The sequence below is a fragment of the Vigna umbellata genome, chromosome 7, assembly GCF_029865625.1.
Source record: "Vigna umbellata cultivar VRB3 chromosome 7, Vumbellata_1.0, whole genome shotgun sequence".
Classification (NCBI taxonomy): domain Eukaryota; kingdom Viridiplantae; phylum Streptophyta; class Magnoliopsida; order Fabales; family Fabaceae; genus Vigna; species Vigna umbellata.
This window is the reverse complement of record NC_142171.1, coordinates 2,505,562-2,529,397: the sequence shown is the minus strand read 5'-3', so window position 1 is coordinate 2,529,397 and position 23,836 is coordinate 2,505,562. Positions and strand designations below refer to the sequence as shown.

Here is a 23,836-nt window from a genome sequence, read left to right as displayed (position 1 = left end):
ATAAATTTGTCCATCAACTATCTTTATCTATCAATCAACACAATGTATAATGGGTATCACAGTAAAGAACAAAAATGCAAGCAGAGTTTACGCACGAAAAGAATTTACAACTATTTTCTCAATATGTTGCCACGAAGATACACTTAGAAGCAACAATACATTGGGTATAGAGTATAAATCACCAATCAAGAAGAATTGGAAGAAGAGGGGAAAACATCTTTAACAGCGAAAGCAGTAGTGAGGTAATTAAGTGTGTTCTTCAATGTTTCCTTCTCTCTCTTCAATCTGGCGGCGGTGTCCTCCAATTTAAGCAGCGCTTGTTGCTCCCTTGGCGTGCCCTCGAAGGTGCTGCCAACGAAGAACGATTCTCAGATCCCCAACCTCCTTCTCCGGTTTCCCTCCCAAGCGGTTGGATAACCGGATAACGTCCTTCATGTAGGTCTCCACTTCGGTGGCCAGCTTGTCCAGATCTAGGTCAATGGAGGGACATGGTCGGTTCTTGAGCCACGTCACCTGTGCTACTAGGTAGGGTTTCGTGCGTACCACACTGTTCACTTGGAACTGTTCCTGGCCCTTACAGATGTGAAAAAAGAGGTCATCCACGAGACTCTCATGCTATATGACTTCGTCAACACACCCAATGGCGACGGTTCTAGAGATGGCATCCATGTAGATGACGCCGAAGAGGAGGTTTGTTTGAAGGAGTGTGTGATGCGGTAGTGGAACTCGAAGATCTATAAGGGGAGGGTGTGGCCGGGGAAGAGCACCAGAGGGAGAGGGAAGAGAGGAAGCTCGACGACGTCATCGTAGTTGGGGGAGTTCGTGTGATGCTTCTTGGAGAAGGAAGAGGAAGAGTAGCGGAGAGTGGAATTAGGCTTCCGGCAGCAGTGGCGAAGAACGAAGAGATTGTGATGGTGCTTGTGGTGCAGTGAAATGAAGATTGTGGTTTGGGAGAAAATAAAGGCAATAGGGAAATGAAGATAGTGGTTTAGGGGAAATGTAGGTAGCGCGGAGGAGTTAGAGTTTGGGGGAAAAAAGTAGAAGGGTTGAAGGAGCAGAAAAACTATTTTAAAAATAAAAAAATTTAAATGTTAGGGGCGATTTCTATTTTAAACCGTCGAAAAAAATTTTAAAAAGAAAAAAAATAAAATAACTCCGATTGCAGTCTTGAACCGCCAGGAATTTTTCGAGGTTTCAAAAACCACCGAAAAATAACTTCTTCTAAAATGTATTATTTTTGTAGTGTATGACTTCAAAAAAAATTACAAAATTATCATTGGATTGTTTTATACTTCTGTTTCATCAAAATCAAAATATAAAAGATGCGTTAAAAGTATTTTTATTTACTAACGTATATGACAAATATCTAATCAAGAAAGTGTTCCTAAGAGAAAAACAAAAAATCAACATCAAGTATCTTATTGGTTTTTGCACCAAAGTAGGCAAATATGCCTTCCATATTACCAAAATGGGCAAATTTTGACCCAAAGTGAAGTCGTGGGGGGCCAAAACGACTTCAAATAAAGAAGTCGTGCCCCCTCTGCACGACTTCACAATGTTCATTTGTTCAGTGTTGAAGTCGTGCACCCCAAAAACGACTTCTGGGTTCTGTAATCGATTACAATGTACTGGTAATCGATTACAGAGTGTTGAAATCGTGACCCCCTGCACGACTTCAAATGAGTAGGCAGAAAACATACTGGTAATCGATTACGACACTTCTGTAATCGATTACCAGTGTTTTTGTGGTGCAAGAACCACTCTGGTAAGCGATTACAATGTACTTGTAATCGATTACCAGTGTGTTTTTGGTTGTTTTTTGAAAATCATTTTGCATTTTACATATGTTATGTATTGGTTGTGTTATACGAAAAGAGAAAACAAATATTAATAAGAAATATTAATAGTAATATATCAATAATGGATTTGATTACGATTGGGTAAGATTAAGAAAAAACTAATGACGAAAGGGACAATTTCCCCTATGATGACCTTCATTGTGGTAGTAAGAGCATTTTTTTGGCTTATCTGGATTGGATTGATCCTTTTCATTATGAAGCCTATTTGTAGATGGTCTTCCGGATGCTTTGCGTCGCATTTTAAGATCTGGTATGAAGTTTGGACCTGTATACACAGACCAATAATCTTGATTTTGGATTGGGTGAAATTGTACTTCGTATGCCTTGAAAATGTTGTTAAGACTGTACACTGGATCGATTACTTGGGTTAGTGGGATATGCGAAAATGCACAAACAGCAATGACATGATGACATGGGAGACGAGTAGCCTGGAAGTGACCACAATCACACCACCATTCATTTAGGTTGACCTTGTAGGAAAGTGGAACAGGGCGGTAGTGGTGAGGTGTTGAAATTTCCTGAACATCAAATTCAGAATTTTCACGGTTGTAGCGATGAACATGACAAAATGCGGATTGTTGTTGATTTTTCCTAATGATGTCGGCGATTTGTTCAGGAAATTGGTGTTCTACTTGTAGCATACAGTTCGCTTTTAATCCGCGTTCAACAAACCATGATTGTGTCCTCTCAAATGTTGTTTTGATGACTTCACACACTGCTAATCGATTACATAAACCCTGTAATCAATTACCAGATACTCCCTGTAAGGGATTACAAGATTTGTTGTAATCCATTACCAAATGGACTGGTAATCGATTACAGGGTTTCTGTAATCGATTACCAGTGAGCACTGGTAATCGATTACAAACCCCGTAATCAATTACCAGCCCAACCCTAGTCTATATAAATTCAACTTTTTCTCTCTCCTCACGAACACACACCACTCCCACTCCAGTAGCAACGCCTCCCCACGGTTTTCCCTCCTCTCCAACCTCAAAAATCATCTTCTCTTCCACCATTTTCACTTCAAAACACCATTTTTCAACTCCCCTTTCAATTATCTTCAATTTGCACCGATTGGATTTTCAAATGGTGGAATCTTCAAAGAGGCAAAGACTAAGGGGCTCATCTTCTACAGCTGGGGGACGTCGCCGCTGTCAACCTTCACCCGCAGAAAACTCACCCTCGCCCTCACCACCACCGCCACCGACTGCTTCACACCAAAATCTTCAATTTTCAACTCCTGCACTAGCCCAAAGGTATTTCTCGCTATATAAAGACCGTCAAATCATTGAGCCAAAATACCTAGATGAGCAATATTTTGAAAGTCAAAGTTTTGAATTTTTTGGCATGCTCAAACATATAGGATTGGATGAATTTTCCTGCGATGTTGCGCGTTATTATCCTGATTTGGTACGTGTGTTTTATAGTAACCTAAAATTTTCTGAAACTGGAACAATGAAAACTGAGGTGAACAATGTGCAAATTATTATCAAACCCAGCATTTTTGCTTCTATAGCCAACCTTCCCTCTATTGGGTTGAACTTTGAGGGGAAATTATTTGAGGATTGGGCCAATGAATACAATATAGACGTAGCCAGACAATTAATTTGTTTGCCACACAATCCTCCTACGAGTAGAATTCTAGCCGGTAATATGACAGCTGAGGCTAGAGTCTTACATTATGCTATATGTCGTGTTTTGTTTCCACGTGTTTCTAACTTTGCACAGGCAACCGAGGAAGATCTTCTGATAATGTGGACAATAATGACGGGAAAGCAGATAAACTGGACCCATCTCATCCGACATAGGATGAAGAAGGCTTTGAGGCCAGGTGCTCCTTTACCATATCCAATTTTGGTCACCCGCATCCTGGAACATTTTGAAGTTCCACTAGAGGATGAAATATCTGTCCCACCTAGTAGGCATTGGACAATATCAGGAGGAGTCATACAATCATTTGGATTGACCAAAAATGCTGACAATAGATGGGTTCACAGAAATTCTCCTCCTCCACCTCAACATCAAAATCAACCACCTCCTCAACTACAACCACCACCACTTCGTCAACAACAAACTAGTTCATTTGATGACGTCATGAGGGGATAAACGATCTCTGAACATTTGTTGGGGACAACTTCAATACACTTAATGAAAGCATGAATGCAAGATTTGAACAATTGGAGCTCAACATGGGTGACCGCTTCGATACTATTGATGCTCGAGTTGAGCATGTGGAGCACGACATTGACTATCTGCGTCGTCATTTTGGTCCACATGGTGGATCATCTTCCTAGATGCCTTTCAATTTGTAGTGTCCTTTTCTTTTAATTTAAGCTTCTTCCTTTTGTAATGCATTTTTAATTCAATAAAATACTACAAATTTCATTTATGATTTCATCTTATGATTTTGTCTTATTTCTATTACATAAAACCATATACTCTTCCTATACAAAACAATACATCACAATGTAATCAACAACAATGTGTGCTTACACAAATTCATATCAATACACTTAATAAACTTCAAAATATGCACCATAATTACAATACAAATTTTCAAAAACCAACCAAAAACACACTGGTAATCGATTACAACAACCTTGTAATCGCTTACCAGAGTGGTTCTTGCACCAAAAAAACACTGGTAATCGATTACAGAAGTGTGGTAATCGATTACCAGTACGTTTTTGCCTACCATTTGAAGTCGTGCAGGGGTGTCACGATAACCACACTGTGTAATCGATTATCATTACATTGTAATCGATTACAGTCACCAGAAGTCGTTTTTGGGGTGCACGACTTCACCACTGCACATATGAACAGTGTGAAGTCGTGCAGGGGGGGCACGACTTCTTCATTTGAAGTCGTTTGGGCCCCCCACGACTTCCCCATTTTCGTAATTTCAGTTGAATTTGCCCATTTTGGTAATATTGAAAGTAAATATGCCTAGTTTGGTGCAAAAACCTATCCTATTAGAAGAAAATTTTTTTTAATTTTTGATTGTCTATTTTTCTTATTTTGAACAAATGACTATAATGACTTACTAATTTTAATTTGTACGCTTTGTCATTTATTAAAATGGTTGACTTTATTCTTTGTTTTTTTTTATGAATGATATATGCAAATTATAAATACTAAAAATCGAAAATCTTTGCTTTTTATAAATTTTAACCCCAGGCTGTAACGAGGTTGGTAATGAGGTTTCCAAACTACAAGTAGTACTACGGGTTTTAAACTACAGCAGTACTAGAGATTTTTGAACTGTCGGTAAATTGTGCTAATCTCATAATGACGTACGCTAGCTTTTCCTAAAGATTAGTAAACTGTAAGAAACACATTTAGTAGTAGTTAAAACTTCAGAAACGCCGAATATAACCTTAGCTAAAAACAATTATTTTTGTAGTGGATCAGCTTAATCTTGTATATAGTTTGGCCATTAATTTTCATACCAACAACTACAGAAAATTTTAAATTTACAATAAAGAGGAGGAATGCCAAATGACATTTTCACATGGTTTGTTAGTACCTACATCTAAGAATAAATTCTAATCCGTAGAGAAGACAATGGGCCAATGTGTCCTCACCATCTTCACCTCTTAGGTACCTTAATTGGTGACACTTTCTCTCGCCTCTAACTTGAACACTTGGAATTCAAAGTGGTGATTCAAGTTCACTGGTTAGAATCAATTGCCTAAGTCCCTTTGGTCCAATAGAACATAAATGTTCCATGTCTCGCCATCACTACAAATAGGTCCCACTTTGCTAAACTTTCAACCCTCAGAAGTACACATTTCATCTTCCTGAACTATCATTAAATTTTCACACTTATTAAGAAATAATAATGTATAACTTAATGACTAGAATTTGTTTATTAAATGCTTAATTTATTTTTGTTTTACATTCCGAGGACACTAAATATATTGTTTATTTATTTTTATCTAATTGTTACTGTACAGAGTATTGGAATATGAAAGTATTACTTTCAAACTTCTTATTTTAACGGAACACGTATTACAACTTTTAAGATGCTATTATTCCTTAAACCGGAGGTAAGAGAAAACTAAGCCCACTTTGCCATGAGAGACATGCCAGCAGCACCCAAAAACACTGCTAAGTAAGATTTTAATTGAAGGTTGACGCTTCCCTGCAATCTAGGGCTCATGAAATCAGTAGAAAGAAGATCAACCAAAGCCATGTAAATCAAAAGACCAGCAGAAGAAGCGTTCAGCAACCCCACAGTGATGAGTGCACTTGAACTGTTTTCTCTGTAGATTGTCGACAATGCAATTCCTAGGACAATTCCAAATGGGGTTGTCACGGAAAAGAAAAACATCATAGTGACATTTTTTAAGGACTTGTATTGGGCCTGTTCAAAATTTGAAGGGTTAGTCTCATTAACATAGAAATTGAAAATTTAGTGATGCATGCTCTTTCTGGTATATATATATATATACACCTGCAGAATGCACCCTCCAAGACCCATGCCTTCAAACATTTGATGGAAGCAAAGCGCAGCTATTAGACCTTTTATGGTGCATGTGTTGTTTGAGGCTCCCATTCCAAGTCCTATAACCACTGAATGAACCACAATTCCAAGTTCTAATACCTGCATTTCCAATTTTCATTTATTAATCATAATATTAAATTATAGGCTTAAATTATTACCCGGATTACTGTCCCACATAATTATAATTGAGTTTTATCTTTTTGAAAGGAAAAACTTATCGTATGTATGTTAAAATTTACGAGGATTATGATAATATTGCTGCGACTTAGTAGAGATATAACAGTTGAAAATCCACACTAGACCCTAGAAGGAAATATGTAGGAGTGATACAGTCTTTTAGCTGGATGTTGGCTTAGCATAACTCGACACTTCTATTATTATCTTGTTTGACTAATAAGGTTGTTAATTATAAAAATATACTTTGATGTATTTTGAAAACTAATGAATTAAATGTCTTGATCAATCTTTTAGAAAAATTAAACACAAAGATATTTATGGATGTTGAAAAACTTCGAGAGAATTATTATATGATCTAAAACCTCACGTTCTTGTTTAGTAATTTCTGATGACAAACATTTAGAGAGAAATAGCAATAGTAAAAAATAAGAATTTTAACTCGCTCATTTCATATTGATTTTATCGCAATCGAAGCATAAAAATGATGCGGTTTCATTTTTGTAATTATCGCAAACGTATATGTCTCGGTTCAAAAAGAACCAAGGCCTAAAGAGGTATACAACCTCGGTTGTTTAGAGAACCGGGACATAAAATAACTGGAAAAAAAACATTGATAGATTTTAGAGAGCGGTTCTTTATAGAATCGAGGCAGTAGAGGCTTATTGCCTCAGTTAAAAAAATAACCGAGGCAATAACATGTGTTTATGTTTAAATTTCACGAACAAAGGCATTTTTAGACAAAAGTCATCTTCTGCGCAGCTGCTCTCTCTCGTCTTTGATTTCGCAAGCACCATCTTCAACATTTCTTCCAATTTTTATTTCATTTTTTGTTGATTAAGTGCTCAGGAATGATTTTATTTCAATGTAACCGATTGATTTTGTGCACAGGTGCTCTTCGAATAAATGTTTTGGAATGTTCATTTCGTTTCGTTTCAACCCCAAACTCACCTTCAAGGTTAGATCCGTTTTAGGGTTTTCATGTTTTTGTTTGGTTATTTGTTGGACAACGTTTTGTGTGCAGTGTTTTCTGGATGTTTCACGTTTTCTGTTTTCCTGATAAATAAAACAACGTTTTTGGACAGTGTTTTGTGTGCGGGATTGTTTATGTGTTTGTTTCTGTGTTTCTGGATAGTGGTTTGTGTTTTGTGTGCAGTGTTTCTAGACAGTGTTTGTGTGCGAATCTTAAATGGTTACAGAAACTATCGATTTTTTTTTTAAAAAAAAAACATACTTTAGACAACGATTCTAGTACAAACCGAGGCAAAAAAAGGTCTATTGCGTCGGTTCTGGATCTAACCGAGGCAATAGACCCAATTTTTTTTTTTTGTTTTTTTGCTTTACAGTTTTGGATTTTTTAAACCGAGACAAAAAGTTTCAACTTTTTACCTCGTCCAAATATACTTCGATTGTGCAACTACTGTCATAAAGTCAAAACAACCTAGACAATATCTTTTCGTTGCACTAGTGTAATGAGCAAAAATCTTACCATGGCAATAACACGATAACGTAGAAGCTGTGATTGGCCTTCTGTCTTGTTATCAGGGTGGTGGTGGCCAAAGTTAACAACACCACCCATCTCTTGGTCTCCACCACCTGCAGGGTTGCTCTCAGATGAAATAATCTCAGTCCTAATCTTCTTTGTGTAAGCACTAGTAGCCAAAGAATCCACCATCATCGTTATAATAGCAGAGAACATAGCAACAAATCCCGAAAATGGAAACTCGTGCCACAGTTTCTCCTTCAAGCAATCAGACCGCAACATGTCAAAGGAATCGGGAAGCACGTGCATGAAGCCCGTGCCTAGAATTATACCAGCCGCAAAGCATTTCACAATTACGAAGAGATCGTTTTCAGGGTTCAAAGCTGGGATTGAACGTGTCACTAAGGGTAGTGTGACACCAATTATGCTACAAACTAAAATGGCAAATACGGCTATGAGTTTTAGAGGCAAGGCTTTCTTTTTGTTGTTGCATGCGTTTGCTGATTGAGCTTCACAATCAGCCACGGCTTGAGGTGTGAGAAGAGTGACGAGAATGAAGAAAACAAAGATAATCTTGAAAAGAGTCGCTGAAGTAATTGCCATTGTGGTTGTCTTTCACAAACTCTCTAGGTCATTCACTTCTTACTGAGCTCTATTTGTAGTACAGAATCTGAGTTGTCAAAATAAATAAAAGTAGTTGTGGGAAGTTACGTAGCATAAATTTTGAAGGGTGTCAACGTACCACATCCCTTTCTGTAATTAATAGCAGTAAACAAGTACACCACACATTATAAAATAATTCTACGATGGATGCATATAACACCAGCTAAAGTGACTTCACATGAGAAGGATTAATGTTATTACAGCAAAATTAACCTTACAGAATGGCGCTATGGCAAGGGTCATAAATCAATTGCTATAGGATATATATATTATAATGAAAATGTTTTTGTACGTAGAAAATGAGTACTGAAGTTAATGTTTATCACATAGACGGAGGCAAGTGGAGATTGCACGAATGAACAAAGATATGAAGTGTTTCATGGATCATGCTGTGTTGAAGTAGTCAGATAATGATGCTATTTATAATCTATAGCACTGTTTTAAAAAACTGTGATTAAAAGAAGTAAACTGCTGAGTAGGTTCATCATTTCATGTTGTTTGTGACGAGTGCATCATTGCTCTTTCCCTCTTGTCCATTGCCAATTAATAGGGTTCTTGAGTTTGACTATATATGTTTTCTATGAATATAACATATGAAGTTACCTCATTGGATTATGATAGTATTTCAACTTGTAATTTATCACTATATTACTATTCTCAATGTTAACATCATTTATTCTATGAAACTTCAAAAGAATTATTATATGATATAAAAAGCTACTACAAAATAAAAGTCAAACAATTATGTCATGTTATGTTAATGAACATTTATCAGTTTGTTCAACCACTAATTTTATCAAATGGTTTTCTAATTAATAAGCTATAGTTTTATAATAGCTTACAAAATTAGTTTATCATTACATTGACTAATCAACCATTAGCAGACATATATATAACATCATTAAATTCTAAGCTTCAAGATTCAAGTTTAAGCATAGAAAAAGAGCAATATACAGGGGTTGCATAGTCTCAGGAACATTGTGTATACATTGTGGTTAGACTTCTACGAAATTCCCTCGATAGGATCTGTGGTATGGTTTCATGAAATTCTAGCTTATTTTGCAAATGACCAGAAATTTTGTTTGTACGACTTTAATGCAGTTTAATATTGACAGTGATGGGTTACTGATAGAAAAATAAAAATGACTAATTTATTCAGGAGACTCCACCATCTTCAATTACAAACTTGTGAAAAATATGTCAAATAAAAACTTTAAAGAAAGGCACCAACCCCCTCTACAAACTTTTCTGAAACACCTATTTAAAAATCGTGATAAAATAAATTTAAATTAGCCTTCTAAACTCTTCCAAATATCCTTATCTAATTAAAATGATTAAGCACGGATATATTTTAAGATTAACTTTGGAAAGTAAGCTAACTTGACTCGAAAGGGTTTACTTATGGTTTAAATAAAAATAAATCAATTCAACCTAATTCACTTTCTAGTAAGTAAAAATTTGGTAATTTAGCTCAATCCTTCGTAAGTTGGTGAGTTATAGAACTAATAAGTTGACTCAATTGAAAAAAGTTCGTTCTTTCAATCTACTGTAAATATTTATTATAATACAATCAAAATAAATTAATTCAACTCATTTCTTTATAATAGTAAAAATAAAAATATTCGCCATTTTTATCATATATTATTATAAATATAGCCGTTAAAAATTAAAATATCAACATTAGCAAATAAATAAATTAAAGACATAATTTAATTCTTATATTTAAGTCTTTAATTTATTTTGGTTCCTATATTATATTTTATCTTGAGTCACAATTTTTCTTAAATATAGTCAATGTAGTCCTTTTCTTAAATAAACCTTAACAAGTAACCATGTCATATCAATAAAAGGCTTAATTAATTTGTATAACGAGACAATGTGGTTTTTATAGTTTTGTTTACTCAATTTTGTTTTTATATCTTTTTAAATAGAGATAATGTGGTCATTTCATTGAAATCAATGTTAACATAGTTAAGAAATGACTACATGTGAGTTCAAACCCTTTTTACCCTCTCCAACTCTTTCTTCTTTAGTAACACAATTCTATTAAGAGTGTTCTCTTCAAATCCAAAATATTTGTTTTTATAATGTCATCGGATGGGAACCTAAACCTAATTATGGCATTGAGATTCGTTCCCAAGAATTTGTTAAGGACGATACTAATGGAAAAGAACCAATTTGCCTCCATGTATAAAATACAAGAGTGAATAAAAATATAGGAATCAAATTACTAACTAAGCTTGTTACTAGAATGACATGTCACCTTCAAGACAACGTTAATGTAAATTTAACGAAACAAAAGGGACCATGTTGACTCTATTTGAAAAAAATTGTGACTCAATTGGATCAAAAATAAATATAGGGACCAAAACAAATTAAATACATAAATATAAAAACCAAATTACTAAACATAAGTTAAACATCCAAACTACTCAAACATTATCGAACAATACTATAGTTTTTAAAAGGCTTAAATGTTTACTTTGTCCCTAAGTTAAGTGGTTTTTCTTTGTTTAGTATCCGGTTTTAAAAATACATACATTGGATCCCAAAGTTGTAAAAATTGTATAAATCAAGTCCCTTCCGTTAAATTGGCAGAAACGAAGTTAACTCCAGTTTATGTGGCGAAAGAATCTGTATTTTTTCTTCTCTCTACTCTGTTTTTCCTGCAATGCCACGGTTTTTTTTTTCTGTTTTCTATATCTTTATGAAATACTTTTTTTTCTCTCTCTCCTTATTTTCACCAAACCCTTCCTCCACTTCCTTAAACTATCTTATTTCCTTTCAATCTCGTAAGTCACCCACTAAAGCTTCTATAAATCTAACACTCCCAGAACGCACACAGTTCCTTTCTTTCTTCTTCAACACAAACCCTCAACACATCTAAACATTTTCCATTCATGCAGTGTTTTTAACGTTATGGTGCTACCTATATGAGTTAGTCCATTTAATCCTCAAATCTTTGTGGATTGATTAGGTGAAGAAATATTTTCAACCCACCATAAATAGATCCGACAAATTTAAATTCACAGCTGACAAAAATATTAAATCATTTAAATTATTTAAAATTCAAAGTATTGATAGTGGAACCTCATCAGTCAAGAGGTAAAAGAAATATTCAACTAACTATATTTTTATTACATTATGTGTATATCGTTATAAAAAGTAATAAATTATAATTATAAAAATACATATAAATAAATTTATGATTTTATTATAGAAAATTTATATTTATTTAATTTTTATTATAAATATCTATTTTAGTTTTAAAAAATAATTATTTTAATAAAGTAAAAATACTTACTAGAAGTAAAATTAGAAAATAAATATATTCACGAAAATGATAAAATTATATATATATATATATATAATTATATATAAAGATCATACTCTTCGGTGTTTTACTTTCTTTATGTTAATATGATCTTTTTAATTAGTATTTAAATATCACCTTAATTTAAATAATTATTTATAATAAAAAATATTTTCCAATTTTATCATTTTTAATAATTTTTTTATTTAAATAATTACTCTTTATAAAAAAAATTATTTAATATTTTATTAGGTTTAAATCCTCGGATCATCCTCATATTTGTTGGAGAATCTCAAGTGGGTACTCGTTTTTTAAACTGTCAAAATTTGGTCCATATATTTGTAAAATTGAACCAATTTTACCCTCTCCGTTGAGTTTTGATAGACGGCGTTAAAAAGTGTTGAGCTGTATTTTTTTTAAATGGTGTGGCATTGTGTATTAAATTGAATGGGTCATGGGTTATTGAATAACCATTCCACGTGGAAAAGTAAATTTTTTCACACTGCTTCTTCCTCAACTGTACACTAACCCGGCGAGCCACACTACTTCTTTCTCAACTGCGCACTAACCCGACGAGCCACTGGACTTTGTTGTCTGCTGGGACGAGCACTGGATGCGCGTCGGGGTTGGTGACTGCAAAGTTCATGGATCGGACTCTGGGTGGGTCCAACATTGCAAATCCTTTACTAAAAAACCCTTGTTCTCAAACTCACTCTCAAGTCAATGCCGAATTCGAAATTCAAATTTTAAACCTTCTCAAACAAAATAAAAAAAAAAAGCTATTTGTTTTTCGATGAGTAAAATCTTGGGATTTTGAAATTTGAGTAGTGGGACTGCTTACCAGGTTCAAAGATTGGTGATGATTTTTCATGCTGGCTCTTGAGATGCGAAGTGGTGGTGCTGATTTGAAGTTTGCGATTTTGGATTTTAGGGTTTATTTGCAGGTTCGATTTGCGGCTAACCGCGGTCAACTCACGTTTCAAGGGTTTTCCTTTTGTCTAGTTCTTAATTTCTTATTTGCAGGTTGGATAGTGAAGAAGGTGTGAAGGGTTTTTCAGCCCTTCCATTTTGGTGGATCCTCTCATCAAGATGCCACTCCACAGATCCTCCTCCCAAAAAAAGAGGCTTTTTCACACTGCAGTCACTGCCTCTGACTCTGTCTACAACACGTGGCAGTGCAGAGTGATGTACTTTTGGTACAACAAATTCAAGCATGGACCCCAATCTGGGATGGGAGGCTTCACTCAGATCCTTCATTCTGGGAAGCCTGACCAGTTCATGGATGAGATCCCCACCTTTGTTGAGGCCTTTACTTGATGAGATGGATCAGGTTTTGCTTTGCTTCTTGCACAATTATGTTTTTTAGGTTCTGTTGGGTGTTTTTTGTTGTGTTTCCCTGCTGTCACTGCGGATATTATTCTTATGAAGTTAAAAAAATTGAATTTTTTTAAATGGGGAGGTTCAATTTCGGAATGATTGAAAAATCTTATGAATTTGTGGGAATGGTATAACATTGTAAAAGGTTTTTAACTGTTTTCGACAACATGCACTAGTGCAATAAGAGGAAATGACACCGGTTATTATTGTTTATATGCACCAGTTCTACGACCGAGGCATATACGAACGAGGTAAAAAGGGGTAGGTTTTATGACTCGGTTATAAACCGAGGCGTAAAGGGATAGGATTACGTCTCGAGTCACTGTAACCGATGTCATAAGGTTTTGGTTTTTTTTTATTAATCCCCTGCTATACTCTCCCACCGTTTCGAAGAGTCCATGAAAGAGTCCCCATCACTGAAAAATTGAACAACAAAAATGTCTCTGGATCAAGAACAAAACCAAGAACAAGATTGACAGTGGAGGATTTTATTTGAAAACGGTGTTTCCAATGTCTCTAGATCCAAAAAGAAGACAGAGAACAAGATCTAAAAACCCAGGACAACGCGGCATGGCGGCAACAGAGACGGCAGCGGGGAGGCAGCAGCGGTGACGTTGTGGATGCAGCGGGGAGGCAGCGGCGGTGGATCTGGAGCGGTGGATCTGGAGCGGCAGATCTGGAGCAGCGGATCTGGAGCGGCAGATCTGGAGCAGTGGATCTGGAGCGGCAGATCTGGAGCAGCGGATCTGGAGCGGCGGATCTGGAGCGGTGGATGAAGATGAAGATACAGAGGAGGCGTGAGCACTGGCGCGACGACGAAGGAAGGAGGCAGGCAAGACCATCGGCAGCACAATGACCGGCGCGGCGATGCAAGGAGTGACAGAGGAAGAATGGGAGTGCACGACGAAGAAGATGTTGCACATAGGAATGGGACAGCACGAGAGGGAAGAGGAAGCTGCTGAGCGATGAAACGTGTTAAGGTCAGAAAATGAAAGCTATACCCGAAGTAATAGCATATGGCACCGGTTAAAATCTACACCCGAAGTCGAAACGTGTATAGGCATTGGTTTTGTAGCCAACCGAGGCAATAGTGCTTTTCAAAAGGCTGTCAGTCTGATTTACAGTGTTATGTGCAGAGGTATAGGTCTCGGGTCATCCAGTAACCGAGGCAATATCTGCATTCTGCTTTGGGTCATCCAGTAACCGAGTTATATAAGTTTGTATACTTCGGTTTTTGTTTAACCAAAGCGTATTTGGCGCGTTACTAGTGATGGTAATATGTTGACTTTTGTTTTTTGTAATTTCAAGTGGTTGGGTTGTGTTTCTCTACCGCAATGACTATGACTATTCAGAAAAAAAGAACGAACTAATTAAGGCGCAATTTGGGATTTAAGGTTTTTCTGACTTTGGTTTGAGTTTACAGATTGACGAATATGGAGAAGAAGGTTCCTGGTGGGTTTTATTTTTGGTGGCGCGTTTTTTGGTTGGGTTAGAAGAAGATGGTGGATCCAACGAGGTTGACAGTGGAGAGGGTCTACAACACATAACCCATTTAATTTAATACACAATGTCACGTCATTTAAAAAAAGACAGAACAGCATCTCTTAACGCTGTTTGTCAAAACTTAACAACGGAGAGGGCAAAATTGGCTCAATTTTAGAAGTATATGGACCAAATTTTGACAGTTTAAAAAGCAAGTACCCACTTGAGATTTCTCAACAAATATGAGGGCGATTTGAGGGTTTAAACTTATTTTATTATTATAATTATATTTTTAATTTAAAAATTATAATAAAAAATTATTTATATAATATTATTTATAATATTTTTATTTCAATAATTAAATTTTATTTTATCTATATTTGTAATTTTATATACACATTTATTTTTATAATTTTATTCTTTTAATTACAACTTTTAAAATTTAAATAATTTATAAATATTTTAAAAAACTAAGAAAACAAATATAATACTTAGTTTACACTGATAATAATAACTTATAAATAATCATAATAGCTTAAATATAATACTTAAGTTTACACGGATATCGATAATAATAACATATAAATATTGTCACATTCCAAAATAACACAACAATTATGAAAACAATTAATATAGAAAGAGAAAAAGTTGAGGCATTGCAGGGAAAGCAAAGGAGAGAGAAGAAAAACTGCATATTCTTTCACCACATTAGTTGGGAGTTAATTTTGTTTCTGACAATTGAACGGAAGGCACTTAATTCATACAATTTTTATAACTTTGGGACCCAATGTATGCACTTTTAAAATCAGGTACTAAAATTAAAACTAATAAATAATCATAATATAAAACTTATGAAAAAGACCATAAAAAAAACTTGGGATTCTTGTTGGTGGAATACACGACAAACTATTTAGTTTGGTTCATACTCATTTAACCAATAAGTTAAGGGAATTGAGTTCGATTTGACCCACATTGAAAAAACATGAATTTTTTTCAACATAATGGCTCATGCCTAAGATGAACTAGATTCATTAACGTATTAGAATCAATTTTAACATGTCTACATTTTGTACGCCCAATTTTGAAATGCTTATTAAAAAAAATATAGAAAACACACTGAAATTTTTATCTTATAAAATAACTATTTTCAAATGTATAAAACAATATAAACCGTAAACTAGAAAAACCTAACAAACAATATAAACCGATTATTGTGTTTAGACAGTAATCTAATATAGTATTTTGGTTCCAATAGCCTCCTCTCAAGCTGGATGGTGTATACTCACTAATCCAAGCTTAGGGACGATGGATCTGAACCGTACACGATGGGAGAACTTGGTGAAGATGTCAACCAATTGTTTATCCGAGCGAACTTGAAGGAGATGTGGAAGATTAGCCTGTATTCTCTCACGAACAACATGGCAATCGAGCTCTATGTGCTTAGTCCTTTCGTGAAAGCTCTGGTCATGAGTTATGTGCCTTGTTGACTTGTTGTCACAATAGAGAGCAGAAGTCCATGCTTCCTGAATTTGAAGATCTTGTAGGAGATAGTGGTCCCATAGTATTTCGCATACAGTAGTTGCTAGAGCCCGATATTTTGCTTCAGTGGAAGATCTGGAAACAGTGTTTTGGTTCTTGGATTTCCCTGAGATGAGGGATGTTCCAAGGAAGATGCAAAACTCTGTAGTAGACCTTATAGTATTGGGACAGGTTGCCCAATCTGAGTCACTGAAGGCCTTTAGGTGTATTGGAGAGTCAGCTGCAAAAAATAATCCCTCCGAAGGCTTAGATTTTATGTACCTAAGAATATGTTGCACAACCCGATAATGATAGTTAGTGGAGGATTGCATAAACTGACTTAACAAATTAATAGAGAAACACAAATCAGGTCTAGTATTGGTGAGATAGAGCAACTTCCCTATCAGTCTTCGATAGGAGCTAGGATCATCCAAGTGGTTGTCCATTTATACAATGAGCTTGTATCACTTAGAAAGGGGGTAGAACATGGTTTGCATCCCAGCATTACTATTTCCTCAAGGATGTCTAGACCATATTTCCTTTGACACAAATGAATCCCTTTCTTAGATCTGGCCACCTATAAGCCTAGGAAGTATTTAAGCTCTCCCAGATTCTTTATTTGGAATATGTTATGCAAAAGAGTCTTCATGTGGTTGATTTCTGTCAAGGAATTCCCTGCCAATATGATGTCATCTACATAGACAAGTAGGGCTTTGAAATATGTATGTGTCTTTTTGGTAAAAAGTGAGTGATCAGACTTAGATTGAGTATAGTTGGTAGAAATGAGAAAAGAGGATAATTTTTCAAACCATTGTCTACTGGCTTGTTTTAGTCCATATAGAGACTTAGTAAGCCTGCAAACCTGACCATTTTCATGGACATTAAGACCAGGTGGTGGCTCCATGTAAACTTCTTCATTTAGGTCCCCATGTAGGAAAGCATTGTCCACATCAAGTTGATGTAGAAACTAGTTATTTGACACTGCAAGAGCAATGAGTAATCTAACAGTAGTGAGCTTGGCAACAGGGGAGAAGGTGTCCAAATAGTCTATCCCTTCTTGTTGGGTATAGCCTTTTGCTACCAGGCGAGCCTTATGTCTTTCTATAGTGCCATCAGCCTTGTATTTAGTCTTGTACATCCATCTACAACCAATTGGGAGTTTTTTCGTGGAGGCTATTGTGCTAAATACCAAGTATTATTGTCCTATAAGGTCTTGATTTCTCTTTGCATAGCTTCTACCCATTCATACATGTTTTTGGCTTCATTATAAGAGTGAGGTTCATTATTTGCAGTGATGGCCATAGTATACTTCAAGTGTTTTCCTAACAAAGATTCACGGGACAATAGATCAGAAATGGGACAAGGGGTTTTAAAATTGTTTTTCATAGATAAGGATTGATTGAACTGATGCACATAGTCATTTAGATACCCTAGAGCCCTTCTAACTCTGTTAGATCTCTGCAACTATGATTTTGTTCACTATCAGCCGTGTTGTCATTGTTATTGTTGTCAGTGGCAGTTTGTTGTGTCTTCCTTTGATCATTTGTGTCTGTTTCAACATGTCTCTCATCATCAATTGAATTGTAGTTACCTAGAAGATCATTAAGAAAAGTAGTTTTGTCTGCTTCTTTGTCATTGATTTCTCTGCTGCTTTACTGGTCTTTGTAGGGAAAAATGTCTTCTTAAAAGACAACATTTCTACTTATGAAAAGTTCTCTAGTGTTGATGTCAAGAACAATGTAACCTTTGACACCACGCTTGTAACCAAGGAAAATTCCCTTCCTAGCTCTTGGGTCAAGCTTATTTCTACTGTTTTCAAGAGTGGAAGCAAAGCATAAGCACCCAAAGGTTTTCAAATTCAAATAAGTGGGAGGAGTATTGTAGACAAGGTCATGGGGAGTTCTGTTATTAAGAATGGGGGAAGGTAACCTATTTATGAGGTAAACTGCATGACTGAAAGCATAGGATCAATAGGCATTAGGCATATTAGATTGAAAAAGGAGACTACGGGTCACATTAAGGATGTGTTGGTGTTTACACTCCACAACAAAATTTTGTTCAGGAGTTTCATCACAGCTATTTTGATGGTTCATGCCATACAAATTATACAAGTTAACACAATTAAATTCAGGACCATTATCTGACCTAATAGTTTTAATCGTTTAATCAAACTGATTTTTAATTTTAACAATAAAGGTTTGCAATAAATCTCTAGTTTGGCCTTTATTGTTCATTAAAAAAGTCCAGGTATGTCTGCTATAGTCATCAACTATAGTAAGAAAATACTTATGACCATGAATAGAAGAAATAGAAAGAGGACCACATATATCACAGTGAATCATTTCAAAGCATTCAGTAAACAAAGAAGCACTTCTAGGAAAAGGCAGTTTATGTTGTTTAGCATAGTGGCAAGTATCATAAACAATGTCAGGACTCATTTTCATATAAGGAAAACTCTCACATATTTGTTTTACAGTCTTGTGTCCAGGATAGCCTAACCTATAGTGCCACAAATTTACATCAACATGTTTATCACAGAAAGCAGACTTTGAAATAAAATCTTGGTCGGGATTGGGAAAGGCTTGTAGGTAATAAAGAACTTTGTAAGGATTAGCACACCTAATGATCTTCAATGTAGAATTCTCCCTTATCTGACAAATCTCAGAGGAAAAAGTTAGACTGCAGTTTAAGTCTTTGATAAGACTTTGGACAAAAATCAAATTAAAAGAAAAATCAGGAATATATAGAACATTAAAAATAACAAAAGCTTTAGAGAATTGGACAGTTCCTGCATGTTCAGTAGTGATAATAGAGTTATTTGGGAGTCTGACAAAAATAGGCTTAATTATATAAAAAGTGACAAAGTTCCTTTTCTCATGTGTCACATGATCAGTAGCCCCAGTGTCAATAATCCAAAAAAAATACCTTGTTTGTCTTCTATGTTATTTCTCTGCATCTGATTGACCTTGTGAGTAGATTCATCAACCTTTTATATCATTCTGACAAGCTTTTGCATCTGCTCTGGGGTAAAGGAATTGGAGGCAGCATTGGTGCTGAACTAGTGAGTGGGTTGAACACCTTGTGGACCAGAACTGCTCTAGCAGATATTGGCTGAATTCTAGTCATTTTTTTTGGTCTTGATTGTTGTCAGTTTTCTTATACCAAGGTGGGTAACCGTGCTTGGAATAGCATTCATCCACAATATGATTCATTTTGTGACAGTGGGAACACTATTTTCCATAGTTAGGATTTCTTCCTCTCCCTCTTCCTTGGCCACGTGATCCAGCACCACACCCTTGGTTTTTCCAGGTTTGGTCAGGTCTCCAAGTGTTGTTTTCGTCAGCAACATTAGCTAGAATTTTGGTTTCAGCAGACCAGTTCTAGTTCACAGTTCTAGTATCCTGTCTTTCTTCCTACATGATGAGGGAGAAAACACGATTGATGTTGGGGAGGGGATCCATCAAGAGGATTTGAGTTCTCACAGTGTTATAGGTATCATTCAACCCCTTTAAGAAACATATAACATGTTCTATTTCTCTGTATTTCAGAGAAATCTTTGAGAGCTCATAATTGCAAGAGATGTCACACGTACAACTAGGTATGGGTCTAAGGGATTCCAATTCTTCCCAAAGGATCTTTAAATATGTGAAAAACTGACTAACACTTCTTTCTCCCTGTTTGATTGAATGAATGTCTTGAAGTAAATCAGAAATTTTAAAGTAGTCACCTTTAGAGAATCTTTCCTTAAATTCATCCCATAATTCTTTGGCTTCTGCAACATATATCACACTTTCTGCAATCTGTGGAGAAAATGTCTTTATAATCCAGGAACGAACCATCATGTTACATCTTTCCCATGCATCGATTAAAACTTCACTTCTTTGAGGTTTTTTTATTGACCCATCAATGAACTTGATCTTGTTTTTGGAAATAAAAGTTTTTCTCATGCTTCTGCTCCAAGAAGAGTAATTAGTCTCACTTAGGACTTGAGACATGAGGGTAAGTCCTGGATTCTCCCCAAGATGTAGATAGAAAGGACTGGCAGGATTGGTGGACTGATTCATGTGATCCATTACAGCAAGAAGCAAGAAGAGTCCAAAAAATAAACCAATAAACAACATGAATGAATTCTGGGGCAGCGCAAGCAGAGCAGGTATTAAACCTGCTCTGATACCATATTGGTAATAAGGCCCAATCAACCTTTAAACAAAAGGCCCACTCTTTAGAGCCCATAAGAGATAAAATATCTCTTGGGAAAGCTTCTGCCAGAGAAGTTGTGTTCGTCACACGCGAGTGAGAAAAAGAGCTCAAGGCTCTTATGGAAACTAAAGAGAGAAGAAGTGCAGAGCTTGTTGGAGACATATGATCATGTTTGTTGGGAGAAGAAGAGAAGAAGATTTGCACAAGGGCTTCATCAAAGGTAAGAAAAACACAAACTTAACACAAACTTTCTTCATTCTCTGTAATGATGTTTTGGTGTTATCTGTTTGATAAATGTAAACTTTACTTGTATTTGTTACTTAAAATGTTGTGCTTTTGAGTAGTTTAGTGTTTATTCTCATGAAAAGTATAAAAATGTTGATGTAAGTATAGTTTTGAATGTTTAAATGTCTATTGATGCTTTTGTATGTTTGTATCCAAGAATAAGGATTGGATAATATCAAAGACTGAGAGTGCATCACTCGCCCAGCCAACAGGAGCTCCTCGCCCAGCGAGCCTGTACCAGTTGCCCAGCGAGCCGACACCTGTCGCCCAGCGAGCCTGTACCAGTCGCCCAGCGAGCCTGTACCAGTCGCCCAGCGAGAGGACACTAGTCGCCCAGCGAGAGGACACTAGTCGCCCAGCGAGAAGAGGCCACTCGCCCAGCGAGAATTCACTTAAGGTTCTTCCCTTTAAAATGTAGCGAAACTGAACCAGAGAGGAGGAGAGAGATAGTGGGAACGCTGCAGCTCGCGTCTAGCTCGTGTATGGGTGCTTCCAAGGTCCAAAACCACCACTTTCTACCATCCAATCCATCAATTATTGCTTTTGAGATGCATATGTGTAGCTAAAACTCCATTTCACTGGGGTTGAGAGTAAAGTTCTGAAACTCTTTGTAACTTACCTATTAATACATGATCTTGTATGAATTTTGTGTTCTATCTTGATTATTCATGCCTACGATGAAAATATGAGCTAATTGAACGGTTAAATCATTGGGAAATGCATGAGACCGCGGACCTAGGATAGAACAACTAAGGGATTTCAATTCTAGACATAGGTTGGAACTTTTAGTCATCTGTGACATTGTGTTTAAGGCAAATCTGAGAACTGAATTTGCTAAGGGATTAGTGATTTAGTTTGAATGATTCAAAATTTTTCATCTGAGGAATCAGAGGCTTGTATGCGCCTAGGATGTCCATGCTTAATTTTGAGGAATTGTGTTAGTAGAAAATTATATGAGTGATGAACTTGAATGCCAACCCCAGTGAAATTCGACTGTTTTTACCACTTTTTAATTCTGTATGTTAATCTTAAGTGTGTTATAAAAATACGTTTAATAATCGCTAAATTAGTAAACTTTAACAATCAGTGAATCTAAACAAATCTCTTAGGAAACGATATCCGAACTTACCCGTTTATTACTTGAACGATTCGATACGCTTGCCGAGGTCTCAACAAGTTTTTGGCACCGCTGCCGGGGATTTGTTTTTGTCTTTGTTTATTGGGTGTTGTTTATCTGGTTTAGTTGATTTTAGCTATCTTTTGTTTAAGTGTTTATTGTGATCGTATTTGAATTTTTGTGCATAATTGTTATCATCTGTAGAAATTGTGTCTTTTTAGATTGTGTTTTGTATGAGAAGCAGAGAACAGGTTGAAAATCTACTTTTTGATCCGGAAATTGAAAGAACTGCTCGAAGGAACAACAGTAGAAGGAGGAGACAAAGTAGAGAATCCAGAGAAACCTCTTTTATTTCTGAAGAAATTCTGGACTCTCCATCTAGTCAAGAAAAAGAAGAAATGGAAGATAATCGTACTGGAGAAGGTTCTGGGCAAGGAAGACGTACTCTTGCAGACTATAATACTTTCTCAGGACCTCTACACTTCAATAGTATTGCAAGACCAGTGGTGAATGCTGCTAACATGGAGATGAAGCCAGCTCTTATTCATCTGGTGCAGAACAATCAGTTTCATGGATTATCCCACGAGAATCCATACACTCACTTGGCTACTTTCATGGAGATCTTAATACAATGAGGATTCACCAGGTTCCAGATGAAGCAATCTGACTCAGCTTATTTCCATTCTCATTGGCTGGTAATGCAAAAATGTGGCTGAATTCCTTTCCAGAGAATAGTCTGACAATCTGGGATGATGTAGTTGCTAAATTTCTGAATAAGTTATTCCCTCAATCCAAAGTCAATAAGGGAAACCAGGAGATCTCTTCTTTTCAACAAGATGTTGATGAAACTCTAGGTCAAGCATGGGATAGATTCAAAGGCCTACTGAGAAAAACCCCTACTCATGGATTTGATGAGCCTACACTACTAAATCTGTTTCTTGGAGGGCTGAAATCTCAAACAAAGTTAATGTTAGATGCATCAGCTGGAGGTAGTATCAGATGGAAGACGCCTGAAGAAGCACATGAACTGATTGAAAACATGGCTGCAAATGATAATGAAGTTCAGAGTGAAAGAGCTCAATTTCAACAAAAAGGTGTTCTTCAACTTCAATCTCAAGATGCTTTACTAGCTCAAAACAAGATTATGACTCAGCAACTTGAGACATTAATGAAGAAGTTATCTCAGCTACCTAAAGAACTGCAGAATGTTTCTCAAGCTCAACATCAGATGGTTCAAAGTTGTGAATTGTGCGGAGGAGATCATAATAATGGTCAATGTGTAGTGCAAAGCATGTCTCATGAAGAAGTACATTATATGGGAAATCAAGGTCTTCAGACGAATTATGATCAACGTCAAAGTTTTAATCAAGGATGAAGACCTCATCCGAGTATGGGACAAGTTGTTCCGTTCAACAGACCACCTCCACAGAACTTTCAGCAACAACCTACTCTGACAGAAAGAACTTCAAAACTGGAAGAAACTCTTCAGCAGTTTATGCAGGTATCAATTTCCAACCATAAAAGTACAAAAGCCTCACTTCGGAATTTGGAGATTCAGGTGGGTCAATTAGCTAAAAAGTTGGAAGAAAAACTAGAGAAGAAATTTGTGGCTAACACTGAAGTAAATCCAAAGGAAGACTATAAAGTTATTACTACAAGATCAGGAAGAATTCTGGAAGAAAGAGAGAATGAGAAAAAATTGAGTGAAGAAAAAGATGAGATGAGTAAATAGGGAGATAAAGAAAAAGAGAAAGAGGATAGAGAAAGTGAGAAAGAGAGAGAGGGAGAGAAAAAGAAAGAACATGTGTACGAGAAACCTCTTCCATATCCAAAGGTTTTCTCTAGAAAGGAGAAG

At 36.0% G+C, this 23,836-nt stretch overlaps 2 protein-coding genes, 1 non-coding gene and 1 pseudogene across 4 annotated transcripts; 1 reads left to right on the top strand and 3 right to left on the bottom strand.

Annotated features, from left to right (window-relative positions):
• Positions 1-5,769: 5,769 nt before the first annotated feature.
• LOC148194943 (fe(2+) transport protein 1-like) lies at positions 5,770-8,671 on the bottom strand. Of its 2 annotated transcripts, none has more exons than XM_088093827.1 (3): positions 8,033-8,671; positions 6,387-6,468; positions 5,770-6,228 (listed from the first exon to the last, which is right to left on the bottom strand). In XM_088093827.1, the coding sequence occupies exons 1-3, from the start codon at positions 8,627-8,629 to the stop codon at positions 6,044-6,046; spliced, it is 864 nt and encodes a 287-aa protein (XP_087949953.1). In that variant the 5' UTR covers positions 8,630-8,671; the 3' UTR covers positions 5,770-6,043. The 2 variants fall into 2 exon arrangements, with proteins under 2 accessions (XP_087949953.1, XP_087949952.1); XM_088093826.1 differs by having other exon boundaries at positions 6,319-6,468; positions 8,033-8,670.
• An 8,675-nt stretch (positions 8,672-17,346) lies between these two features.
• On the bottom strand, positions 17,347-20,452 carry LOC148194942 (uncharacterized). Its single transcript, XM_088094405.1, has 6 exons — positions 19,862-20,452; positions 18,666-19,030; positions 18,124-18,332; positions 17,860-17,970; positions 17,629-17,701; positions 17,347-17,521 (listed from the first exon to the last, which is right to left on the bottom strand). The coding sequence occupies exons 1-6, from the start codon at positions 20,450-20,452 to the stop codon at positions 17,347-17,349; spliced, it is 1,524 nt and encodes a 507-aa protein (XP_087950531.1).
• Positions 20,453-22,159: 1,707 nt separating this feature from the next.
• LOC148194940 (uncharacterized) lies at positions 22,160-23,713 on the top strand (annotated as a pseudogene).
• Positions 22,789-22,890, bottom strand: LOC148194941 (small nucleolar RNA R71). The gene has a single exon (XR_015781280.1). It is a non-coding gene; the product is annotated as a small nucleolar RNA R71 (small nucleolar RNA).
• Positions 23,714-23,836: the final 123 nt, after the last annotated feature.

Coding starts and splice junctions, on each gene's coding strand:
- LOC148194943 (XM_088093826.1), bottom strand. CDS start 8,629: ATGGCAATTACTTCAGCGACTCTTTTCAAGATTATCTTTGTTTTCTTC. Junction 6,469..8,032: donor GTTATCGTGTTATTGCCATG/GTAAGATTTTTG, acceptor TTGGAAATGCAG/GTATTAGAACTTGGAATTGT. Junction 6,229..6,318: donor TTGGAGGGTGCATTCTGCAG/GTGTATATATAT, acceptor AATTTTGAACAG/GCCCAATACAAGTCCTTAAA.
- LOC148194942 (XM_088094405.1), bottom strand. CDS start 20,452: ATGGATCACATGAATCAGTCCACCAATCCTGCCAGTCCTTTCTATCTA. Junction 18,333..18,665: donor TCTTCTATTCATGGTCATAA/GTATTTTCTTAC, acceptor CTATGCTTTCAG/TCATGCAGTTTACCTCATAA. Junction 17,702..17,859: donor CAATGACAACACGGCTGATA/GTGAACAAAATC, acceptor AATCTTTGTTAG/GAAAACACTTGAAGTATACT.